Genomic DNA, 24,651 nt, shown 5'->3' with positions numbered 1-24,651 from the left:
GGCAATACTTGAGTGGCAGCTGTTTGTAAGACAGCTTGCAAATTTATTTCTGTCAAAGATCAAGTTTATATCGATGTCGTCCTTTGGTAAACAGTGGATTATTTCAGATACAGTGGCCGGGTTGTGGAGACAAACTTCTCCAGTAAGATCTCTGGTAATCAACAGCATAAATAAACATTGGGACGTGCGTCATAATTGTATAATTTAAACCACGAAATTAGAACTAATCAAACACACAACATGTGTCGATACGACTTTAAACACTCCAAAACAAATTAATGTTAATATAACGGGGAAAACAGGTGTGTTTTTATGCAAGCGTGGCACTCCTGTAGGAAAACTTAGATCAAATCCACTGGGTTAAGCCCCGTCTCATTCAAGGTCTCCTCGGATGCTGACCTGTAATTATGGAACCAGTTGATGACAGTACTGGTCTTCAGGTTGAGCTGGGAGGCCAGCTCCTCAATGGTTTTGGGGGAGGGATAGGGTTTCTGTTGGTACGCCTTTTTCAGAGCCTCTTTTTCCTCAGGACCCAAAACCACCCTGGGCTTCTTCAGCTGCTGCTGTCCTGGGCTCTGGGAGCCCTGCACATAGTCTGATCCCACCAAGGTCCCATCCACAGAATGGCCATCACTCAAGGAGCTCAGTCGCCTCTTCATGTAGGCTAAACAGACAAATGAAGAAGAAGCAGGTCAATCAATGCTCTGGGGAATTTGTTGAAATAACCACATTTATGCATGGTGTATTTAGTGGAAGTCAAGTACGCAAAATAGCTTTCGCTTCATCGTTTGACGCATTTTAACAGATGTGTGTGTGACGCAAAGAACGTAAGCCTTTTCTAGAAAGTAGATGGCAGCTAACTATCTTGGAATGTTTGCTACTGTAGCAGCATCACACATACCAGTGTACACAGTTTCATCGAGGGAAAAATAAAAAAAGTGGGACGACGGAACAAAGGACAACATCATGTTGATTCATTTGTTTGACAAATACTGAGTATCTTCAAGCGTGCACCGAACAATACTATGACAAAGAATATCGCCCGAGTCATAATGCGACACTAGGTGGTGCTATTGTATTTCTCACAATTATCAGCAATGAGGGCACGCTTCCATTTTATTACAAACAAGTAGCACCACTAACTCCAGGCACCAGCAGCGGAAAACGAACAGTACATGGCAGCTTTGCATGAGGTTGACATTTTCTCAACCCCAATATTTGCTGCTAGATATATTAGTGTTGCGGGGGGGAAACCCCTCGGAGCAAGGTCAGAGCACTCTGAAAAGTTGTGCCCAACCTTGCAGGCCCGTAACACAAAGGTGACGGGTCAAAAGTGCTAACTGTAGACGAGGTCCGTGTCTTTCCTCTCAGCTCCGCTGCCGGCCATAAATATTCCCCATTGCGATTGGGATGCATTATTCTTGGGTCAATCATCAAAAAATGCGGCTGAACGGAGAGCGGCCCTTACACATCGACACCCCCCGCCCGACATACTGGTGTAAGGTCAATTATGTTTTTTTGCCCTTGCGTGTCGTTTCGGGGTATCGGGGAGGGTAAAGTGATCCTGGATGCCGGTGCCCGGTGGCGGATTCATACAGTACACGCACGCGTATCTTGTCTCCACAGAGCGCACCAAGTGGGCAGTTAGGGGTCACTCTGAGGCAGCTAGGAGGGTGAAACCCCTGAGCTTTGCTGATTATTAAACACATCAAGTGAACAGAAGGGAAAACAGAATGATAGAGGGGGCTGACAAATGATAAAAATACAAGCTTATAGACACTGATGATTATTATGATGATGACAATGATGAAGAGGAGTGCTGATGACTGTGAGTAAGCAGGCCCCCGGCAGTCCCCTAGCTGTCACATCTAATACAGTATGTGATGTCTGCAGTCCTGATTGGTACTGACATCACACCAAGATGACTGTGATCTGCACAACATGCTCTGCTGTCCTGCACAAAGGATATTGTGTGCAGATGTGCATGTGTAAATCAAAGGATGCTGCTTGTGTTTTTTTTTTGGGGGGGGGGGGGGGGGGTTGTTGTTTTGTTTTGTTTTTTTATATGGAAGTATTTAACAAATAAATGCATGCTTCAGCACATGACCAATTTTTTTTTCAGTCTTCTTTTTTTATTAATTCTGACAGCACGCTGGTCTGTACTGAGTGCAATGTTTTGTTTTGTTTTTTCTCTGCACTGAGCTATTGCTACACACCTTTCTTCTCCAAGCGTTTCATGTCCATGAGTTTCTCTACACTGTGCGGATCCTGGAGCCAGAGCTGCATGCGGACAAAGGGCTCCCTGCCCTTCAGGCTGAGCTTATGCCAAGGTTTAGGCCTGGCCAGCAGGTCTGAGACCGAACCTTGAGTTAGACCGAGTATGGTCTCTCCAAACAGACGCTGGCCTGGTTAAAGGAGAAACAATACACGTTGTCAATACAGACAGCTGATTGAAGGACTGAATAACTACCGCAGATAAAAAAAAAAAAACAATAACCAATCAATAAGAGGGTGACAAACACTACTAATATGTTGTTCTCACCGAGATTATTATCAGTCAGAACCTCCTTAACCTTCTTGGTGATAGCATAAGTATCAAGTTCAGGAGACATGGCAACCATCTCCTGGATGCTGAGACCCGAGTGGCCAGGTAGAGGCAACGGGGTTCCGGGCTGAGACTCTCCACCTGAAGGATCCTCAGACGGAGGCTTAAGACCAGACTGTGAGGCGAGCAGATCCCCCGCTACACCGTTGACAGACTCTTCAGCTGAGCTGAGCGGTGACTCCGGAGCAGGGCTGCAGCTTGCTGATGTTTTAGGAGTACCTTCTGCTTAAAGAGGACAGACAGGGCAGAAAAGATCATGCAGGCTACTTTGCTAGTAAGAGAGTTTTATCTCTGCTGCCTGCTGGGTTTGCTTACAACTTCAGTCATACTACATGAAATGATTTAATTCTTGTTAAGCAAACAGCAAAAGTGCTTAAGTTTCCAGTTTGAAGCTTTTTTGGATTTCTCCTATCCCTTCATCTCCCTGTCTCTGTCTGTGTAGTACTGCTGTGCAGCTCAGCAGGCTGGAAGAGAGCAGTCATGAGGAGCTGTCAGTGTACATTAGCTGCTGTTTACACCCCCAGAGAGAAACAGAGACACGCACACGCATGCACACACAGAGCTGCCATCTGGCGCTGCAACACTAACTTGTCTATGACATGACAAACCAGCAGCTTGCTGGCTGACACTGCCACAGCACTGGGGATGGGGGGATGGTGGGAGGAGCAGGGAATGGTGGGTGGGTGTGTGTGGGGGGGTGGGGGGGGAGTGATTGACATACTGACAGTAACAACTAGCCACTCGCTCTAATCTGGTTTTCGGTGGAATATTGTAACCCAAAGAGTTTGGTTGTCAAAATCTATAGACTGTGTATGCTGGTGCCTGTGTTTTTGTGTCCGTGTGTGTGTGTGTGCATGTGCGTGTTTGTGTGTGGGTTCGTGTGTGTGTGTCCAGACGTGGTGAATTTACCTTGGTTCTGAGCTTGCTGGATGTGTGTGTTTTGCCCCTGGTCTCCATTGAGCCACGGCTGCATGCGGAGGTATGGTTCCCTGCTTCGCTGGTTCAGCTTGTTCCACGGCTTGTGTCGCGACAGACTGTCACTCAATATTCCCTGAAGCGCACGCCAAGAGAATGGGTGAAAACATGCAACCACATTTCAGTGAAGCAGAGCAATGAGAAAAAAAAAAAAAAAAAAAAAAGCGAGGAAACCAAAGCACGGCAGAGCTTAGCCTCCGCTCACCTCTTTTGAGTCCTCCAGGTTGTGGTTTTCCTCGCCTGTCTGATTGGATATAGTCCTGCGAGGGTCCGTATGCATGCTGCTCCACCACTGCTCTCGCCAGTAGCCCACTCCTCCGGCACTTCCAGAGCGGGCGGGCCCCTCCGAGCTCCGACCCAGCCTCAGAGCTCCATCCGTCGACATATCGATCCCTGAAGATACCCTGCCTTCTCTCTTCACGCTGGAGCTGAAGTCCAGGACCGGAGACGGCGAGGAGGGGGATGACAACAGGGTGCTGGGAGGCTTCTTGAGCGAAAGAGCCAGGGGATTATAAGGAGGAAGGGGAGCGGTGAGCGGTGAGCTCATAAGGTCCCTCTGAGATAGTGATGTTAAGGAGGATGAGGAAGATGAGGCTTTGAGGAAGGGCTCCACTGCAGCCTGTTGGGCCTCCATCTCTCTGCGAGCTTGCTCTAGGATGGAGCGGATAGCCTCGTCCGATCCGCTGCCCCCTCCACCTCCGACCCCGCCCCCGCCTCCTCCTTTTAGTCCTGCATATGAGGGCTGGGTATGGGACAAATCTGCTGAGGGGGGAGAAGAAGGACTGCGTTGAGGGACACCCGCAAAGAGCCACAACTCATCCCCTCATACCCTTCAGTATTCTGAGGACACTCACCTGCTTTCTGCACCTGCAGCTCTCGTTTGGCCTGCTCCAGAATGGACTTGATCGCCTCGTCCGAACCTGCCTCCGGGGTGCGAACACGGGCCGTAATGTTTCCTGGAAGGACAGAGGATGGGACCGCCGGGTGAAAAATGTTGTCACGTTACGAAGCCTAGATCACCAATTGTAGAGCAGATTGAGGAGGACCACCACAAAACCTACTGCGTGAAATAATAAGACCATGGCACGGCACAAAGAACAACATCGCCACCACTGAGCAACAAGGCAACAGCACTCGAGGCAACCTCCTAATGTCTGAGCCCCGAAGAGCTCACACATGCACGCGTGCTATTGGATTCATACGATGAATGATCCCCACTGAATGCCAACTTCCAAAGAAAAAAAATTAAAAATTAAAAAAAAAAAAAGAAAAAAAAAAAAAGAAAAATACAAACCCTAAATATACATGCTGGCTGTCCACTGACGCAAGTCTTTGTAACTGCGCAGTTACGTTCGAGGCATCATTTTGTCTGCATACCTGCCTGCAAACTCATAAATGCAGCACACACCCACGCACACACCAAAGATACAATTCACCCCGACACAAACATGCCACACAGACAGAACGTGCTAGATTCTCCGTGTGTAAAGGGGACAGACCTGTGTGTGAGGCTGTATTGGAGAGGGCTCTCCGCTTCGGAACATCCTGAAACACTCGGCTAAGCTGGGGCTGGCCTGAGCCCTCTGTTAAAACAATATACCACACACTATGTTACAGCACTGGTGTGTTTGTTTAAAGCTACTCTATACTGTGCCCTAGGATGCTCTGCAAACATATAGAATGCGTGGACACTTCCTTCCACTGCACGTTATTGTACCATTAATGCATTGATCTTCACCATCTGTGGCCCCAGCACAAATCAAACCTCCAACGTTAACAGAAATATTGCCCTACTAAGGCAAAGCAGTGTGAGACATAAAATGTAATAGCGTATATTAAACAGGGGCTTGCTAACTGCAGACTGACTACACGGTAGACTTTGCCGTATTTTTGTGTACCACGGAGACCGACTTCAATCAGAGATGTCTTGATGCGTTAACAAAAGCAGACCCAGCCTAATCGAATCTACCCGCAGTTAACAGTACTCCTGCCTTCCTCCTAGTTCCCACCGATCAATACTATTGATGTGTGAAAGGTTTCTGTATTGACCGCGATAGCTAGGAGAGGCTCATGGGATCAGTGTGTGTCGAGGAACTCATTCAGGAAATACAGATGCGGCGCAGGATGGGAGTTAGGAAGGAGAAAGAAAAATAAGTAGCTAGTCCATATTGACAAGCTAATCAATGGCTCGGTGCGGGGCTGTTCAGATATACACGCATGCTGGACATACACACACACACACGCACACACGCACACACGCACGCACAAACACGGACGCGCACCGAGGATGCGCGAACTCACCTCTTTGCCGTCCCTGGATGCTACGCAGAGCGAGTATGTTCTGCTCGTCGGCGAGGAACTGTCTCATCTTGTGGAAAGGCTCCTTCCCTCTGATGGTAAGTTTGTTCCAAGGCTTGGGTCTGGCCAGGATCTCGCTGACGGAGCCCTGGGACAGTCCCAGCACATAGTGGCCGAACACACGCTGACCAATGTTGTGCTTGATCAGCTGCTCTTTCACCTGTCTCGCAATCTCGGCCGTGTCCATGTCCTCCCCATCCAAAACACTTCCCGTGGTGGCATCGGAGTGGCTCGGTGACGGAGACGGGGCGCTGCCAGCAGTGCTGCTTCCATTAACGGGAGCCATATCTGGGCTGGCTGGAGGTGGTTGGGGGCTGCTGGCTGCCAGGGGGATGGCAGCGGAGCCAGACCCAGGTGTGGAGGTAGGGAGAGAGCTGAGGGTGGGAGTGAAGGGGGTGAACAGTAGAGCCCCACTGGGGATCCCAGATGACTCCTGCAAGGCTTTGGAGTAGAAAGTCTGGAGCAGCTGCCGCTGGATCAAGGAGTTCAGAGCCATCTTACCACCCACCAGTGGGAAGACAGGGGAGTAGAAGTCCTGTCCTATGCCTGTAGGAGTGAAAGGGTGTGTTTCGCTGCTGCTGCTGCTGCTGCTGCTGGTGGTGGTGGTGGTGGTGGCTGTGTTGAGAGGATCCGTATGAGTGTGAGATAAGGAGAGCTGGGAGGAGGAGGGCAGAGAGGGCGGGGGTGGAGGGGACGAGGAAGAGGGGTCGCTGGGCACGGTTTCCTCCTTCGGTGTGGAATCTTCTGTCCCTTTTCGTCCGGCTGGCCCTACAAGAAAGGTCAAACACACCATGCATTATGGGGGAGTCAACAAAAAAGGGGTTCCAAAACGAGAGAGAAAAAAAAAAAAAAAAATTAATAAATAACCAAAGTTTAATGTTATCTTAATCAAGCCTTTCCAAATTAATGAGCTTTGTTTTCCTTTTTTGCCAACCCCCCCAGACAAAATGCCCATGCATTTGTGATTTCAACCTTTCTTGTAAGTCACAGCCTGGAAGAAAAAAAAAAGGACAAACAAAACAATCGACACTGTGCCACCTAGGTAGGTAAGCTTGACCCAGGCCTCAGCTTCTCTCTCACATAGGCAAAAGGGACATAACTGGTGAAAGTGTCCATTCATACAACACAATAAAGAGCGTGTCCTCTTCATGCTGCTGAGGTGTGTTCTTACACAGTGCATTTTTCCACCGAAGATGCGGTACCACAGTCTTTTGTTCAAAAAAAAATAAAAAAATACATCAAGGACAAAGCAAGGCAGTAGAACTGTTCTGAAAACAGTACTCGTAGTGCAGAATACAGATGCATGTCAACAAAAGAGGAAACTATACAGGTCCGTCGACTAGGACTGCGGATCCGAATTCACAATATCCCCGATAAAAACCTCCGACAGGTCATGTTTTTATGTTCACGAATAAAACAAATGTACTTTTTCGGTCTTGTTATTCCTTGATGATAAGCGCTGCGAGTTATATTATTCTAATGCATAACCATCGAGACTTAACATGATTGAGTAAGACAGTAGACTCCCCTAACTGAATGTTAATCAATTCAAAGCTACTCAGCTATTCAAGCCTAAAGCTATGACATTTCAAACCCATAAACACTGTTGCAGAGGGCAAGAGCCCTGATGTAGGGGGCATAGTGCGGTGTCCTCATTTTGTATACCGGATTTGTGTTACTTTTCAGGTGGACCTCCTGCCGGGATATTCATAGAAGTGCCTTTCTTTCTTCTTCATGAAGCGTGACACCAAACGTAGAATATACCCGCATTTTTGTTTCAATATTTTATTTCGGTTTGAAAAGGGCTAGGTTGAGCGAATCACCCCAAAAACCTTTGGAAATAGTTCAGTATTCTCAGAGAAAGAGCCTAGATGGATGTTTTTGCGTAAACTGAACCCGAGCGCGCACGTCCGTCCCCTGCGCAAACCTACGAGACGACCCCATTCGCATTGATCTAACCTTCCGTGAATCATTCCAGTAACCCCAGAGACTCTGCGAAGGTAAAGACCCGATCTGGTCGGTCGCGTTGAGCCGAGCGCGTACAACCCCGCCGACTTACCGCTGAGCTCAGAATTGGCGATACGGAGGGAGGCGCTCTCGGATTGGAGACTACGGTTCCTCTCCAGCAACAGCACCTCCAGGGGTTTGGCTGAATCCTAAGGGAGCGACGGGAGGCCCGGGTTTAGAAATGGAACAGACATTAAAACTAGATATGAGATTATAAATAACTCGATCGTAATGGCCGTACTGCAACTTTATGTGCGGAAGGTACAGAAGGAGGAAAAGAAAACCAAAATAAAACTTTCACCTGCGCAGGGTCGGGATTTCCAAACTCCATAGACTTGAGAATACTGAGGAAAGACAAATATATATATCAGAATAAACTTTATTTATCCCTGAGAGGCAATGAAGGGGCACATGGGGTAACAGCATCAAAATAAAGTATAATAAATTACTATACAGTAACACACACACACACACACACACACACAAAGCTCAAAAAATAAAGGGGACACTTCAACAACACAATGTAACTCCAAGTCAATCACACTTGTGTGAAATCAAACTGTCCACTTAGGAAGCGACAAGGATTCGTTTTGACTTGTTTTAAGGACATTACATCAACGTCGGATCAGCCTGTCGTGTGTTTTTCCACTTTCATTTGGAGTGTGACTCCAAATCCAGACCTCTTTGGGTTCATACATTTTATTTGCATTGATATTTTTTTGTGTGATTTTGTTGTCAGTACATTCAACGATGAAAAGCAGAAAGTATTGAATAAGACTAGTTAATTTAATTCATTCAGATCTCGGATGTGTTATTTGAGTGTTCCCTTTATTTTTTTGAGCAGTGTATGTATATATATATGCATATATACAGAACTGTCTCAGAAAATTAGAAAATTGTGATAAAGTTCTTTATCTTCTGTAATGCAATAAAAAAAACAAAAATCACTTTTTCATGATATTCTAATATTTTGAGATATAATTTTGAGTTTTCTTAAGATGTAAGCCATAATCGGCAATATTAAAATAATAAAAGGCTTGCATGATTTCAGTTGATTTGTAGTAAATCCAGAATGTATGACATTTTTATTTTTGTAATTGCATTGCAGAATATAAAGAACTTTATCACAATATTCTAATTTTCTGAGACAGTCCTGTATGACTGTTACGCTGCTGAGACAAAAGATTTTACCCTATGGAGATCAATAAAAATGATCTTATCTTATATGTGTATATATATATAAATGACACAGATGAAGTCACACACACAGTGAAAAACAATAAACACAAGGACAGGACTGAGCTAAGGCATGCCCTGCGTCCGAGTTCTGTCTCTTTAAGGCCAACGGGGGGATGGAGGAGCAGCAAGTGAGACAATATCACGTTACAGACATACAAGCCGTACTTTCATAGGGGCAGTCAATTGAGTTATACATCTTAAATGAAGACACGCATCTCATTTAACGTTGTTAACATCAAACGCATGAAATAAATAGATCTGTGGCGGCCGTACAGACACCCCTCTGTGTTTGATCCTCACCTCAACTCCTTCTTCACCTCCTCATAGTCCGCTTGCTTCTCCAATTTATCCTCCAGTTCCTGTAGATTACACAGACGGGAAATGACATGCGGAAAAGATTAAAACATAAAAGAACAATACCTGGCTGTATTCGAGTACCCGTGTCGGTGAACTTGCTTACGAGACCACAGAAATGGTCAAATTCGAAACTGAGTGAATGAAACGGCGAGAAACGGTGGTCGTGCTCCGTCGGTACCTTGAGGATGGCGGTCTTGCTGCTGAGCTGCTGCTCCAGCAGTGTGATCTGGGAGCTGGTGGTCTCTCGGAGTTTGGTTAGGCTGGCCTGCAGTCTCTGGACATCCTCCACCAGCTGTGCGGTCTCCCTTTCTTTGGCCCTTAGCTCTGCCTCCAGACTTGAGGGGGGCGCCGCCTCCGATGACTGTTCCTGAAAAGCAACGGGGGCCACGGGTTTATATTAAAGAAGCCAAGAGGAAAAAAAAGATTGAAAAAAAAAAAAAAAAAAAAACTCTGATAAATTAAAAAAAAAAGTAAAGCCAGCATCACCGCCAGTTCTACTGCAACTGTCATGGATGTCTCAATGTCAGATGGAGGATTAGCTCCTGTGTATGCCAGTAGCTTAAAGCTGAAATAGTGCTTCTTATTAACAGACAATAATTCATGAATCACTCTTCTATACCCCATGCACTGGAGGGTCACGACCCTTACACTTTTAAGTAGAAGGCAGTTAAATTAATAAGGTTCATAAATGCAACGATTACCGGCTCGCTCCTTCGATACTTTACTGAAAAAGCGTGCATTATTTTTTTGGCATTTAAAGGAGATTTTAAGAGACGCCAATGATTTATGACCTCACAAAAAGTTGCTTCTTTTCAAATACTCAAGACAAGGCTACGGTATACATTATGGTCGTTTCTTCGGGACGACGATGCCGGCAATGGACTTTAATGAGAAGCAAGAGACATCTCGCGTCCTCCCGAAAGAGCAAAAAGGGTTGGATCGTTCAATTATTTTGGTATGTCTTCAGACAAAGGTGGAGGGGACATTAATTAAATCAGTAAGTGGAACCGCGATGACAACAGTGATCAATAGACTTCAATTTACCTCTGAGCTGCTCTTTATCCTATCAATACTTGTTTGTCAAACACACAGTATATCAGCGAAGCAGTGAAATCTGTTACCGTGTCGGCCTTGGCCGGGCTGCTTAACTGCTGGGATTGGTTACTCGAGGACAGCTGCTCTCTCAATGACTCAGCCTCTCTCTGAGCTGCTTCTGCTCGCTGGAAGAGGAAGGACAAATACTGAGGGGAAAATCCACCAGTGTAGATTATCACAGTCAAACATTATTAATAAATATGCCATTAAATTTGGCATTAACGTGTCGTTTTTTTTTTGTTTTGTTTTTTTCTTATCGTGCACAAGTTTCTTAAAAACCCATTTTTGGCCAGCCCCGAGGAATACACGGAATCGTTGATAGATTCAGAGTGAGAGCGCGGACTGACATCACATGGCACTGGCATGCCACTTACTCAACATCTAATCTGTCTAGTGGCAATGAATTCATGGCGTTTTAGGGGGTGGTGTCAGTGGAGCGAATGTTGTTGGTGTAACAGTGACAACAATGATTTCATTTTTCCACTTCTTTTGGGCATTTCAAGGCGCATTTCAATTCTGAGAAATTTCAAATGCATTGGTAAAGTCACACCCCATAAAAACAATCAGACGGAACAGATGAAGCGCTATCGCACGCCGTCTATCAAGCAACCGCTTGTCGGGGTAAGACTACGAATCCTCACGCGGAGGAAACAGCGCGGCCGTTTAAAAGCGGGAGACGACAATGAATCCGAAAAGCCGAATTTCGGGGCGATGACAGAGGCAGGGGATTCCTTTCAATTCCGATCAATGAATCCACTGCTGCCCATCTATGGCCAAAATGAATCATATGCCGTTGAGACGTTGCAGGGTGATGATTTCCATAGTTTCCCTAATTGCAACCACATTGAGGGCTGTTACTGACAGGGTGGGAGTTGGACCACTGGTTGCAAAAGCGGAATGCTGTTTTCCATTTTCTCCATATAAAAGCGTATAAAGTCTGTGACTGAGCTAGAGGCCATGCTGTCATCCTCTGTAAACCTCAAATCAGAAGTGTGAATAGTTCATATTTGTATCAGTGTGTGTGTGTGTGTGTGTGTGTGGCATTAGAGTTCTAGAGTGCTAACCTTTGGGCTAATATTAACATTACATGCCTATGCTCCCCCCTTTAGCCACAAATCATATTCTTGGGCTAATAATGAAAGTTAACAACAATGACATTAACAGATACCACGGGAATATTTACAGCACTGGAGCAGAGGGCACGCTCACGGGCCCATTCGAGCTGGTTGGGTTTAGTGGATGTGTAATAAATGTTAAACAAACAGTTGCCTTCTCGGTGATAATGAAGTTATCATGTCTTAGTACAAGAGCCCTTTTTCACCGGGTCTGTGTAGACCCGTATGTATTAATGTGATCCCTTAAAAACACAAGAGCCCGTTTTTTTTTTCCTTGAACATTTCTTTGCAACTCGGCCAGTAAAATGCCAAGCCTAAACAGTTAAATAAGAATTTATGGTTTTTAAAGATACGTGATTAACCGGCCAGACTTGGGAGGGCTTATATAGTACACAAGGAGCTAGTTTCCCAAATAAAGTATTTCAGACGACACCAGAGGTCTTACCACAGAGTAACCTGCTATTCATAGCCTCTATGTGAAATAACACTTGCAACGCTTACAAATAATGTTGCTTTATTATCAGCTCTGGCTTTCAATTGAATTCATTGACACAATTGAATGAGTCATTCAATCATGATTTTGTTTGTCCCTCCCTGTTTGTGGTTAATGCGATGCGATATCGTGTGAGACGCAGTCAAAAAATAAATAAACTATATCTTTACAGGAGGGGAAAAAAAAAAAAAAAAAAAAAAAAAAGATAGGGTCGTGGAAAGTTACCTGATTTGCCCTTTCCAGGTCTGTCATCACCATCTCAATCTCATCGGCCCTGAGGAAGACATTCACTTAATTAAGGGCGAAATCAACACAGGGGACGTCACAGTGTTAAAAAAACAACAACTTTTTCTTTCCTCATCGTGGGTGTGATTGTTCAAAAAGCTTATATCCAGACAATTCCGGTGCCACGTCCATTAAGCTACTGTCTACATTTCACCTTAATCCATTGATTGTGAACTCCATAACCCAAACAGCTTGTATGTGTGCGTGCATACATGTAGTTAAGTGTGTGCGTTTCTATGTGCACATGTAAGCCCCTAAACCCGGGCCACACTAAAACAGAGGGATTACATTAATAGAGCTCTAAGTCCTAATACAGCAGACTAATCTGCTATGAAGCTGTGTGATTGTGTCTGACTAATGGTCTGGATGGAGGCCATGGTTCACCTCTCACTTGCTAGAGGTCAGACAGCAGGAATACATCCCCATAATACTGCCTCTTATTGAACTTCTCCAAGGGATGGAAAAACCCCTCTTTAATGAGAGAAATGTCCACCCAGCACTTTCCTGAAAACACGGCGAGAGATGTGCCGCAATCCGACACCGGGGATAAGGCCTACGACGCTAAACACTCAATTAATTAGAATATTTTTCCGAACGTTTGCATTCAATTTTATTTCACAGACCAGTTGCCTGAAATTGCCACTGTTAATTAGCCATTACTGAGCGATTGTGTGTGCAAATGCTCTCCAGATTAAACCTGGATCCGCCCTGTAATGGAAGATTTAATACATAAAGTGATGATAAATAAATGAATGGAATCCTGAAAAAACCTCCGTGACCGCCGCGTATTGCGCTGCGGCGCAAGAGCACGCAGGCTTATTACCTACCGATAAGAACACACGGGCTCTATTTAGTGCAATGATGTGAGAGCTTACGTGCACCACTCTGTCCATTAAGACCTTTTGATTTCATCGGCGTCTTTTGATCACCGACCAATAGCATCACGCAGCTTTTGTATTTGTGTGTCACAGTATGAGAAAAAGTGTTATGTCCCATAGGCTTTAGTACTCCTGATTTGAATGTGTTTAACAAAACAGACACAGTTGATATTAGGTCAACACTGTGCCACAGGCAATGCAGTAAAAAGAATCAGATGACGGTGGGAGAGCTTTTCACTCCGTGCTTTTATTCTTTCCCTAACAGTTAAAAGGATCTAGTATGCATTTAAGCAACATAATAGTAGACTACCTCACCGGCTTTTATCCTGTCTTAAGCTATAGTGTCCTGGGCCGACGTGCGTGCTGCATCGCGCACTCTCTCATACACACAAGTGCAAGGTCAGGGAGCCAACAAGCCAGAAAAGCTTGTAATGGAGAGCGTTTATGGATAGTAATGCAACCCAAATACACCACTGCTCCTGCTCCAAATGTGATCATTTAATCAAAGTACAGATGCACAAAGTCTTCTTAAATAACCTTTGGATTTGGCTGTATTTGGGAATTATAAAGGCAAAGCTAGAGGCTGAGGGCCAAAGCAGATCACAGGGAAGGGATTTTCTGCATATCCTGACACACTCAGTCAGTCAGTTGCTGGGAAGGGTAGGGACTGTCGATGGCCGGCCGACGTGCCCAGTGGACTAATGGCGTCAAACGCAAAAACAGTAAACGGTAAGGACTTCTGTAACATTCTGGCCTCCCGTTCCCCCTCCCACCCTCCAAAACTTGACTCAAGAGTCCCGAGCAAACGGCCACAGGGAGGAGCTAAAGAGCAGACGCACGGCTACCACGAAAATGCACACACGCATGCGGACGCACGCACGCGCGCCTACACTCTTTTGTAGCGTGAAAGCTGATGGATGCACCCGGTGACATCAGTGAGCACTGTAGGACTTCTGAAAGAAGCCCAGAGCCTCTAAGCTCCTACTGTACTTCCTCCATCTCAGACAGACCTTTTCATCTCTTATCATCTTCGTTTTCTTTCTCCTCATTCAACCTCTTCTTTTCTTTTGCACCCTCTGCCCGCCTCCATACTTTCCCCTCAACTCCTTCCCCTTACCACTGCCCTGCACTTTGCCGCTTTCTTCTCGCGCTGTATCTTCCTCGGCCTCTGTCCTTGATGCCGGCAGGATATTCCCCTGATTTAGATTTTCATTTCCTCCTCTATCACACTTATCCCTTCTTCCTCGCTGTAGCCTCCAGCCCCTGGCTTGCTTTTTGCCTTCCAGCTTTCAGCACTTCTTTCCCTTTCTTTCTTTAGCTTTCTCCACATTGCGTTTTCCAAACGTGTTACCTTGGGGATTTCAAGGAGGCTTAACAAGAAGCTAGCTGTGAGTGTGTCTGTGTGTATATATTATGCACCATTTTCTGTGAGTGCGTGCATGTGCGCGCGCACGCGTGTGTACACTTGAGGTGAACACAGGAAAGAAAAGCTTATTGGCTGTAGCCTAATTATCCACAATTAAATGGTTCTTCCAAAATGGTATCAAGCGTTAACACACAGATAAGAGAGCACACACACACACACACACACACACACTAACACACACTCACACACACCCTGAGTTTCCTGTGGGGCTGAGATCAATATATCATTAATCTTTAACAGTGACTAAACGGGTAAAATGCAGCCAGCCAGACCCTCACAGAGCCGACACAGACAGGGGGCTACGCTACATCTGCAGGCTCCCCATCCGACTGAAGCTCACACACACTCCGGGCACGGCAACATCGAGCAAATTCCCAGAGTGTGTTTGTGTGTGTGTGTGTATGTGTGTGTCCCTGCGCTGTGCTGTGTGTGTGTGCTAGAGTGTGTTTGAAAAGGCAGATTACCCAAATGCAGCAAGAGGATGGGAGATTTGTCACGCAATGTCCTCCTTAGTGAAAAGTTTCAAGCAAGTGTGTATGTGTGTGTGTGTGTGTGTGTGTGTGTGTGTGTGTGTGTGTGTGCATACGGGTGTCTGTGTTTGTGTGAAAAAAAACTGCATGATATGTACGCATTTGTATTTTGCAAGGGCCAAAATGTATGCAGTCAAAGGGTTAAAAGTTGTGTTCAGCCAAACACTGGCGATTTGCTCAGCCAAGCAGTAAACGGGGGAAGGACTCCAAGGACTGGGAGGGTGCAGGGTTAGAGAGGGTTTGTGTGTGCTTTAAAGCGTTGCATTAAAATTTCAGATCACAGCACGCCACATAGTCAAGGACCCTGACTGCCTCGGGCTCACAAGTGAGTGAGCGAGTGTGTGTTTGTACGTGAGCGCGTGGGTGTGGGCGGGCATGTGTTTATTAGCTTCTGTAAGCAAATTTGGTCTATCGTATATGCCTTTTTAAAATGTGTTTTTCTTCTGATATAAAAGGAATACAGAAGGACTGAAGGACAAATAAGTGCAGAGAAACGAGGGACCAACACCGGGGTGGTGCAACACAGACTTGAGGAAAAATGCAGAAACGTATTGATCGGTGCCATTACAGTCTATGCAATATCTTCCTGTGGTCTTTCCTCTTAAACTCACAAATGCACAATGCAGGAGATAAAACAGTGTCGGAGGGAGGGAGACATAACGGGGGGAAAAGTATTGTGAAGAACAGAGGAGGGGGATCGATTGGTTTGTAACAGCCAGTCAATTTAACAACTCTGTTAATGGACGGACACGGTGAGTTGGCGGCATGATGAACAGGAGGCGCTGACCTTAAAAGCCAAGTTGATACTTGGGCTGTACTTGGTGAGCAAAGGTGTGTTCGGGATGAATGAAGAAATGTTCACAAAATTTCTCTTTCTTCTCTTTCATCCCCCACCGTTTGCATTTAAAAGACCGTGAAAGGTCCCGATTTTCTCCTTGGACTTTTAGAATACCCGATTGAAGTTCAATGCGGTATTGAATGCTCAATTAGGTCTGGTTCCAAACCCGAGGGAACAAAGAGTGTGAATGTCAGAAAGTGCCACTTCACGGTGTGAAGTGCTGACATGGAAAAGCTTCTGTTCCCATCCTTGCCACTGTAAAAAAAAAAAAAAAAGATCAATAATGATAGATAGATAGCTGGTGACTGAGGTTAACTCCTCCTGCAGTTCCTGTTCAAAGTCTACACGATCAACTGAGATTTCAGAGTGACCCCCTGAGCCGCCCCTCTGTCCATACAGATTCGTCGCGGGCCTTTTCATATCGGACCTTACGAGCCGATTCTCAAACGTACGTCGGGCCGCTGCTTACGGCCGTGACGTAGCCCTCTCGTGGTTGGGGTAAAACAAAATCTCTGGCTGCTCCTTGATTTTGTCTTTGAATTGACAGTTTGGGCACCGGCCAGCCGCCGTCTCCAGAATTCTGTTGACTTCTTTGCTTATACTTCTTTTCATCTTCACCCTGTTTGTATTCTTCTGGTTTCGTTACAGAAATGACAGAAACTTCGACTTGCCGCGCGCTCGCCGTGTATCCTCTGAACACCGACCCGACCTCGCGACACACGGGCTCCGACCCACGTCGTGCTCCGGAACCGGCGGGGTAAAGTCACTGATGGTAAAGCAACTGATGCCGACGTTCGGGTTCTCACGTACGGCTCCTACGGGTAATGTCTGCGTGAGTTCGGGGTTGCGGTGCATGTGTGAGCGCGGCTGGAGAGCGCTTTAACATACACCGCAAGGAAATCTCTATTTTTGTGCTTACTGGGGCTGCAGAATGCATTACAGCCTCTGTCAGTATTTACAATGCTTGGGTAATGCTGGGATTTGGAGGCTGTTGTGCGTTGTGGGAGACAATCCAGCTGTTTAGAGAGCACGGGGAGTTTCCAGGCAAAGAGATTCACTAAACAGGATGATTATGTCAGGAACAGACTATTGAGGAAGGGGGGTGGGGGTGGGGGTGTCTGTCATCCAAAAAAATAAAAAAACACACACAGATCAGTGAGACACGTACTTTGCTGTGGATTCCTCATCATATTTTGTCTTCAAATCAAAGAGCTCAGCCTGAGTTGTTTCAAGTGCTGTAAAACACAGAAAAAGCGGTTAGCTAATCAGACGACATGCAGCTTTTCAAATAGAAGGTAAAAATACTCCGGAGTATCAAACGGCGAACAAAACTTTTTTTTTTTTTTTTTTGGAGCCGGCACCCCTGCAAAATCAGCGATAAGACCGCCGTTTCCCCCGAGCGGGGTTACCTGTCTGTAAGGATTGGGCCTTGTGCTCGGCCTCCTCCAACCTCGAGGACATGGAGTCTTGGCTCTCCTGGAGTTTCCTACGGAGGCAGACAGAAGGCGAGGAGCTGAGTGTCAAGAGATACTGACTCAGTAAATTCTGGGTTCACACTTTGTTGCAACTGTAACTATTCTCTATTTTCCCACCATTTCAGAAGTGTTTTCCCCACTAAAAATCCTTCCAACACAACCCACTCCTCATTAAGCAGCCCTATTAGGCAGGAATGTCTGGCCACTGGGGCACACAGCACCCAGGGGAGAGAGCGAGAGAGAGAGACAGAGACAGAGAGAGAGAGAGAGAGAGAGGCAGGGGAAGGGGGCAACAGAAACCACATGGATAAAATAGATTCATTCTTAGCATATAAAAAGTTAGGCTCTGCTGAGAAATTGCCACTGCGTGTAAAAACATCAATAATCTAGTACAAAGACAGTCTTTATGGAAGTCTTTGATGCCCCCCTTCTCCGCCTATCTGTCTCTCCTGTCATCTCTATTTTTCTGCCCTCTACTACATCCTTTCATCTCTCTCTCCCTCCCTCCTTTCCTCACTCCTTGTAGCATAAAATGCATCGGAGGTGCCATCCATTTACTGCCCCTCTCAGACACAGGAAGTCGGCTTTCTGCAGACAGGAAGAGGCCTATAAAATACTGACGTACAGGAAATACAGATGGACAATTGATCTTCTACTGCACGTCTGAGAAGGGCAATGAGCTTTAACAAACCTTGAACTTGCAAATGGAATGATTGACAGTAAGAAAAATCAATGCCCGTAATGTGCATTTGATGAACGCTTCGAAAACCCTTGACTGTAAATCCATCGCAGGGGTTTCAATAAACAATTAAGGAGAGGAATGTTTTACGGGCAACCGGGCAAAATAAAGCGTGGCGACGAGAAATAATCCGACATGACTTGGGATGTAGAAGGACATTGCCCAAGTGAACTGAAGGACTGTGGAAAATTATTTTCCTTTTAGTGCTCTATGGTCTTATTTGGTGAGGACACGTGTAGCTGTTTGTTTCTGTTGCAGCGCTCTTCTTGAGACGGGTATAATTATAGCCTCCCGGTAGCAGCGGGTCGCCATACTGAGTGGATCCGAGGACTTTTGCAGAGCTCAATCTGCTGTCGAGTGTGATTCCTAACGGTTTGGCAGCGTTTGATTTCAAAGTTCATTTACATTTCTGGATTTAGATTCGTCCCTTGCTCAACCACGATAAAACTGCGCCGTCCCTTTACGCACCGATTAATTACGACCGTTCATTCATTCACTCTTCTCGTGCGCTGGTATGTCGCCTCGATTCAAAGTCGCAAACTTGTTAATATTTACAAACATTGAAGGTTTAGTTCTCTACCCGGGTTAAGAGAGGGGGGGGGGGAGAACAAAGTCAAATAACTCAAAATCTCTGCATTAGTTTGGATTTACTTTGTAATGTGGGAAGAAGGGAGCCCGAGTCTGTTGTTTGTTTAAACAATATTGTGTCTGGCTCCATCTTAGGTAATTAGTTCGACTCCGTCCATATGCTGACTGAGGACACCAGCGGTGTTTCTCTCAAGGCATTCGAGCCTTTGTAAGCATTTTGAATTCAGATGTCAGATTCATTTCGACGTTCTTAAAATAAGTGGCAGAGAGGGCTTATTTATTCCTGCCACAAGCATCCATTTTATCTGATAATCACACATTTGAGAATGCCAAATGCATTTATTGAGGAAACGGCCCATTATATCAATTATAAAGCTAAAATGACCATTATCAAAGTACAGTTATACTTCTAATTTTTTTGTTAATGCAGTTATCTTGGAGGGAGGGGGGGGTTTATTCCATTTAGTTTCCAGTTACTAAAATGACACTGGAGCGGTGCCTGGGCCAAGCAAAATGGTTGAAATATATTGCGGTAAAGACAGAAAACAGAAGTCTAAGGTGCTGATTCCAATCAAAAGAAAGGATGGAAACAAACACACCAAAAATGCTGGTATTGTCTTTTTTATGACGGTTATTTTCCTTCCTTGAATTCATCTGCGTGGGAGAGGCAATGAGGGTTTAAATAAGCGATTTAGCCGATAATGGCTTAAAAAATTGAAAGGACCTATTTATAAAACGATCACTGACTTATAAGTAGCCTATCTTTCCTATCGCTCCAAGATTAGATCGCTACAGAGTCGGGGAGAAACGACCCGACGAACACGTACCTCTCCTTCTCTGCATAGTCGTTGTGTAGTTGGAGTTGTTTCTCTTGAGCCAGGTTCTCAGCTTGATTCTTCAGTGACTGTTCGTACTCACGGATCTTCTCCTTCAAGGCCTTAATGGTCACCTCTGGAGCAAGTGAAAGAAGACAGAATCGTGATATGAAAGTTGTGAACACGACCTTGATTCCACAAGAGTCAGCGCTGGAGGCAAAAAAAAAAAAAAATTAAATACAACTAAAAAAAAAAATTTTTTTAAATTAATGCACAAAATGTCAAATAGTTTGAGACAAGAGACAAGATGACTGAGCAACACAACCAGATAAACAATGTTTTCACTTTGCAAACACTAGTCAAAGAAGACACGGCTGAAAGCATTTCTCACATTACTGACTACACAATCAACTAACTTGGAAGTTATTTTTAACGCTGACTCAGAGACTAATGTTAATGGCTGTGTAAAATTCAGTAACAAACAGAACCGGTTATCGGACTTATCAGAAACACATGGTAATCTTAATCTTTATAAACCCATCTAAGAGACAAAGTCAGTAAATGGCGTGCACATATAAAAAGTGCCACTGCATGGGGATGTTTTTACAATGCTGGTTTGCTAAAAGCCAACTCACAAACTGACATACTGGAAAAAAAAAGACAGGTTTTAATGTTGGGCTGTTATAATCTGACTTTTTAAAGCACGTCCTCAAGGATAAGGGAGCTGGGTATATTTTTTCTTTTTTTTTTTTATTTATTGATGAAAAAGTAGCCCTGTCAATTATGCACAAAACTAAGATTGTGTTGATGCGATGAGAATTATTGTGCATTCAAATCACTGACAGGTGAAATTTATCAAAAGGCTGGGAAGGGGAGACCCAATCCTCTAATTAAGGGAAGAGAATGAAAGATTTAAAACTACAGGCGTGTAACAGCAGATTCATGTGGATGTGTGTGTGCTTCGCTTTAAGGAACCATGCATCATAACACACATTCTTCTTCCGGCAGCGCAAACATGGGCATCGGCCCCCATGGCTGCCATCTCATCTTTACATCCATAACTGGTGGAGAATATTCAACATTCAGCAACAATAGATATGGTCTATTCATTAGGACTGCATTAGCGCTGAAACCCCATAACCTGCTGATGGCTGAGCTCTGTATGGGGCGGCCTGAAATAAATCTAACACATAACTGGAGTAATAAATAGGTCTCGTGTGTGTATGTGAGTCTGTATTTCTCAGAGAAAGATATAAATGACTGAGACAATGATGAAGAGCATTGCTGCCTTTGACTGAGGGCTCTTAGCACTTTGTGCACGCGTCTGTGTGTGTGTGCGTCTGTGTGTGTGTGCGTGTGTGTGTGTGTGTGTGTGTGTGTGTGTGTGTGTGTGTGATTTAAACTCCAGTCTCACAGCTCTGACACATAATCAATATCACAGAGTCCCCTCAGAGCCCTCTTACCCCTTAACTGCTTAACTGAACTTTAAACATTTAGGTTGCAGGGATCAATGGCCCCTGCACTCTTTGTATGTGTGTGTGTGTATGTGCGCGTGCAAGTGAGCAGGGTAGTGTGTGTGTGTGTATGTGTGTTTAACAGGAGTGGGAGTTCCACAGCGTGTTTTGGGGTTTAAATATCCCCCCATCTATTGAGGCAGGAAGGTGGGATAAAGGATGAGGGAACAGGAAAATCAATAGCAGAATGGATCCCTGCCGCTATCGAGCTGTTCCAATTAACTCTCACTGAGGGAAGGGGATTCCAAAACATTCCCCCCTGCTTGCACACTCCTTCTTTTCTGCTGAAATTAAGCCACTTTTATGACTCCTTCTCACTCATCTTCCGGCCTCTGTCAGTTTTTCCACCTTTCCTTACACGGAGGCAGCCTGGCGTGTTCTTTAATCCGTGAAGACCCCCTGCCGCCGCCCAGCCCCCACACCGAAAAGTATTTCAACACATAATACGGGCTATTTTGTTAAAATAAACGTGTGCTGTTGACCTCATCATAACATCAACACGTAAACCTATGTTGAAATCTGTCTCTTTACGAAAACAATACGACTACTGCGACTGAGAAGCATTTACGTGTCTCCTAGACAGGATGTGCTGCTTATGAGAACACACACATATCAGCAGTGTCACACTGACCAGTACAGTTCTTCAGCAGATGTACTCCTTTCAAATGTAAAGGCTAAAAGTCATTCCAAACAAGTTTTGGCCTCCGTTTTGAAAATCGGTGATCTTAATGCTCAAGCGGCTGAGAGGCCGCTCGGTCCGACCCGGCGCCGGAGCTCCTTTCTAGGGATGCAAATTCAGCCTGGCGACCGTATGAGTCTGCCGAGCTCTTATTTCATTTCGCTCTATACAATTTTCAGCTCCCCCTCTCATTTATCTGCTTCTAAAAAAGTGTCGTGAATAACGGCAATCATAACAGTGAGATAGGGGGCGGCGCAGACGTGAAGAATGACCGGGCTGCTGCGGGACGGGAATGCCTGGTGCTACATTGGGCATTCCCAGAGATATTTTATAAACACAAGATGAATCCCTCCGCTGAAGTTGATTCAATAACCATGACATCTTATTATCAGTTCAGAAGACAAACAAAAAACATTCGAATCTTTTGCAATGGAAAAAAAAAACAAAAAAAAAAACGCTTGCTGGACTCACAATGGCATTCAACAGCAGCATGTCATCTGTTTACATTTCTCTAGCGTAGCACTGTTTCTTCTGTGACAGGCAGTTCCACTGCACATTCTGTCTCATTGGTTTTATGGCCTCACTTTTTTTATGCTAACTGGTCATAGGTCTACAGAATAGGATCCGCAGTATTGTTTGACCCGTGACCCGTGTTGACGCCCACTGAAAATGGAAAATGAACTTACACAGACCCGACCAATTTAATCCAGTGACGGTAAAGGTATCGATTCCTGGCCCTCCTCGACCCAGCGGTACGGCCTGAACCCACAGACGGCCCTCTCCCTCCAGCAGCTCGAGGGAGCGGCAGGGGAGAGGTTCCGGTAAAATGTAGACCGAGGGAGCTGCGCGATTTGGCTCTGCTCCCGGCCAGTGGTTGAACCCTTCACCCCACTGGGTTTTTACTTCAGGGCCGAGGTAGCGGGGAAGTTCCACTTGTATTTGTTTACGGGCCGGTCGGTGTCGCAGCTTCCAACCTGCGTACCTCTTTATGTTCGGCATTTAGATGTGGCGAAGAAACAGCGCGCCGGCGATAACAAAATGAAATTGCAATTTCATCGCTGACTCTCTCCAAGCCCTACGAGGGGTATTTAAAGCAGCCAGTAATACAGTATACTGTAGACAAAGCAAGCCTTTCGGCAGCTTAAAGCTCATTGTGTCATTGTGTTGCCTCACATCTACCACTCTCAAGGTAGAAACGCAAACAAAAGAACTATGCCACCGCATGTAACGGTCTCTAACCTTGGTTTTTGACCTCCGCAAACTCTTTGTTGTAGTCCTCCAGTGTCTCTCGAAGTTTGGTGTTCTCTGTCTCAATGTCGTGCATCCTCTGGAGCTTCAGCTGCAGCTGCTGAGCCAGCTCGAGTACAGGTACAGGATCTACCAGAGAAAACACACCACGTTAACACAGTGCGACACAGATTACACAAACATGGGTGGCAGGGTTGCTTAGCGAGCTAGTAATAACTACATTCAAGGCCCAGTGAGAGCAATTGCTTGTCTTAGTGAGGAGTCCTAAGGCAAGGCAATGAATCTCCAAGAGCTCCCGGCGCTCTGATCCAGCGTAGCCACTGAACTTGAGATTGTAACTAGTTCTGTCAAGGACAAAACGTCACTTATACTGGCATTATTATGATGATATGACTTACGTGTCCCAGCACAGTCTCTGTTGAGCCAAATGGATAAAGCTACAGCCTGAAAGTGTCACAGACTGCTGAAGATCAAATTGTTGGCTATATCTCTGAGTGTCCATTGTCATATTATCTTTGACCCCCCCCTCCCTGTTTATATTTTTCCTCGATCTCCGATGGTTAATTACATCGTTCAGGTCTTTGTTAATTAATATTTAATGTGAATATCACTCAGAAATTCCAGTCGGCTTCTACTGTAAATGTTTACAGAACATCGTATCGCTTTGATGATTAGGAGGAAAGGAACAGACTGGAGATAAGGTGCAGTTCAACACTTTACATCTGACGGCTACGAAAGCCACTGGAAGCTTTCACAATTCAGTATCTACTTAGCTTTATCAATGAACACCTTTGAACGATACAGTATCGCCTACAGTTTTGACCGAGACAATTTATATGATGCAAAGTTTTGGCGTGGCGAGACGGGAATGCGGATGCATCAACAGATTTTGGTGAGCCGCGCACCGACGGCAACATCGAACGAGTCAACGCTTGGCTATCGCCAACGCGAGCGTTCATAAACTGGCAGATCGGGGCGCAGACCTGTGAATAAGTGGGAGAAAGGCCGTGCGACAAGAGAGGAATTAATGGCGGTATTTCACCGACATCTTTGAAGACCCAGCAGGGTTAACTGTCATGAAAAGAGGCCTGTCAGTCAGGCCAATCACATCTGATTGGTGCTCATGGGTGGCAGACTGGTGACAGGCAGCCAAGAGACGCAGGCGACGCTCATCAGCATGCCAGCTAAAAGAGCAGTTTGTGTGTGTGTGTTTATGTGTGTGTGTTGTACAGATAAGAGGAACTGACAGCTTACAGCTGGGGGTAAGGGCTGTGGTGTGTGTGCGCATGCATGTCTGTGTGTGTGTGTTAAGTGCACACAGAAGTGTGCATGTGTGTGAGCCTCATGTCTGACGCAGTTAGATATCTTAACTATGCTAATGAGAGATCAGCA

General features: G+C 45.5%; 1 protein-coding gene across 5 annotated transcripts in view; it reads right to left on the bottom strand.

Moving 5' to 3' along the window:
- Positions 1-24,651, bottom strand: part of cux1a (cut-like homeobox 1a) — a 60,208-nt gene that overhangs the window by 3,040 nt on the left and 32,517 nt on the right. The window contains exons 5-22 of one of the 5 annotated variants that reach the window (XM_086164056.1): positions 23,251-23,388; positions 19,831-19,954; positions 17,611-17,687; positions 17,370-17,436; positions 12,470-12,518; positions 10,663-10,761; positions 9,720-9,908; positions 9,485-9,543; positions 8,247-8,289; positions 7,998-8,094; positions 5,882-6,706; positions 5,080-5,163; positions 4,435-4,536; positions 3,786-4,342; positions 3,515-3,656; positions 2,543-2,827; positions 2,217-2,405; positions 400-664 (exon numbers count right to left, since the gene is read on the bottom strand). In XM_086164056.1, coding sequence (XP_086020182.1) covers positions 400-664; positions 2,217-2,405; positions 2,543-2,827; positions 3,515-3,656; positions 3,786-4,342; positions 4,435-4,536; positions 5,080-5,163; positions 5,882-6,706; positions 7,998-8,094; positions 8,247-8,289; positions 9,485-9,543; positions 9,720-9,908; positions 10,663-10,761; positions 12,470-12,518; positions 17,370-17,436; positions 17,611-17,687; positions 19,831-19,954; positions 23,251-23,388 — 3,391 coding nt within the window. The remainder of the gene's footprint in view (positions 1-399; positions 665-2,216; positions 2,406-2,542; positions 2,828-3,514; positions 3,657-3,785; positions 4,343-4,434; positions 4,537-5,079; positions 5,164-5,881; positions 6,707-7,997; positions 8,095-8,246; positions 8,290-9,484; positions 9,544-9,719; positions 9,909-10,662; positions 10,762-12,469; positions 12,519-17,369; positions 17,437-17,610; positions 17,688-19,830; positions 19,955-23,250; positions 23,389-24,651) is intronic. The other 4 variants (XM_086164057.1, XM_086164058.1, XM_086164059.1 and 1 more) reach the window with 4 other exon arrangements.

The sequence above is a fragment of the Fistularia commersonii genome, chromosome 18 (genome assembly GCF_037954325.1).
Source record: "Fistularia commersonii isolate RoL2024-O1a breed Wild chromosome 18, RoL_Fcom_v1.0, whole genome shotgun sequence".
In the NCBI taxonomy this organism is placed as follows: Eukaryota; Metazoa; Chordata; class Actinopteri; order Syngnathiformes; family Fistulariidae; genus Fistularia; species Fistularia commersonii.
The sequence above is the reverse complement of the archived record's forward strand: the minus strand, read 5'-3'. Positions and strand labels throughout refer to the sequence as shown.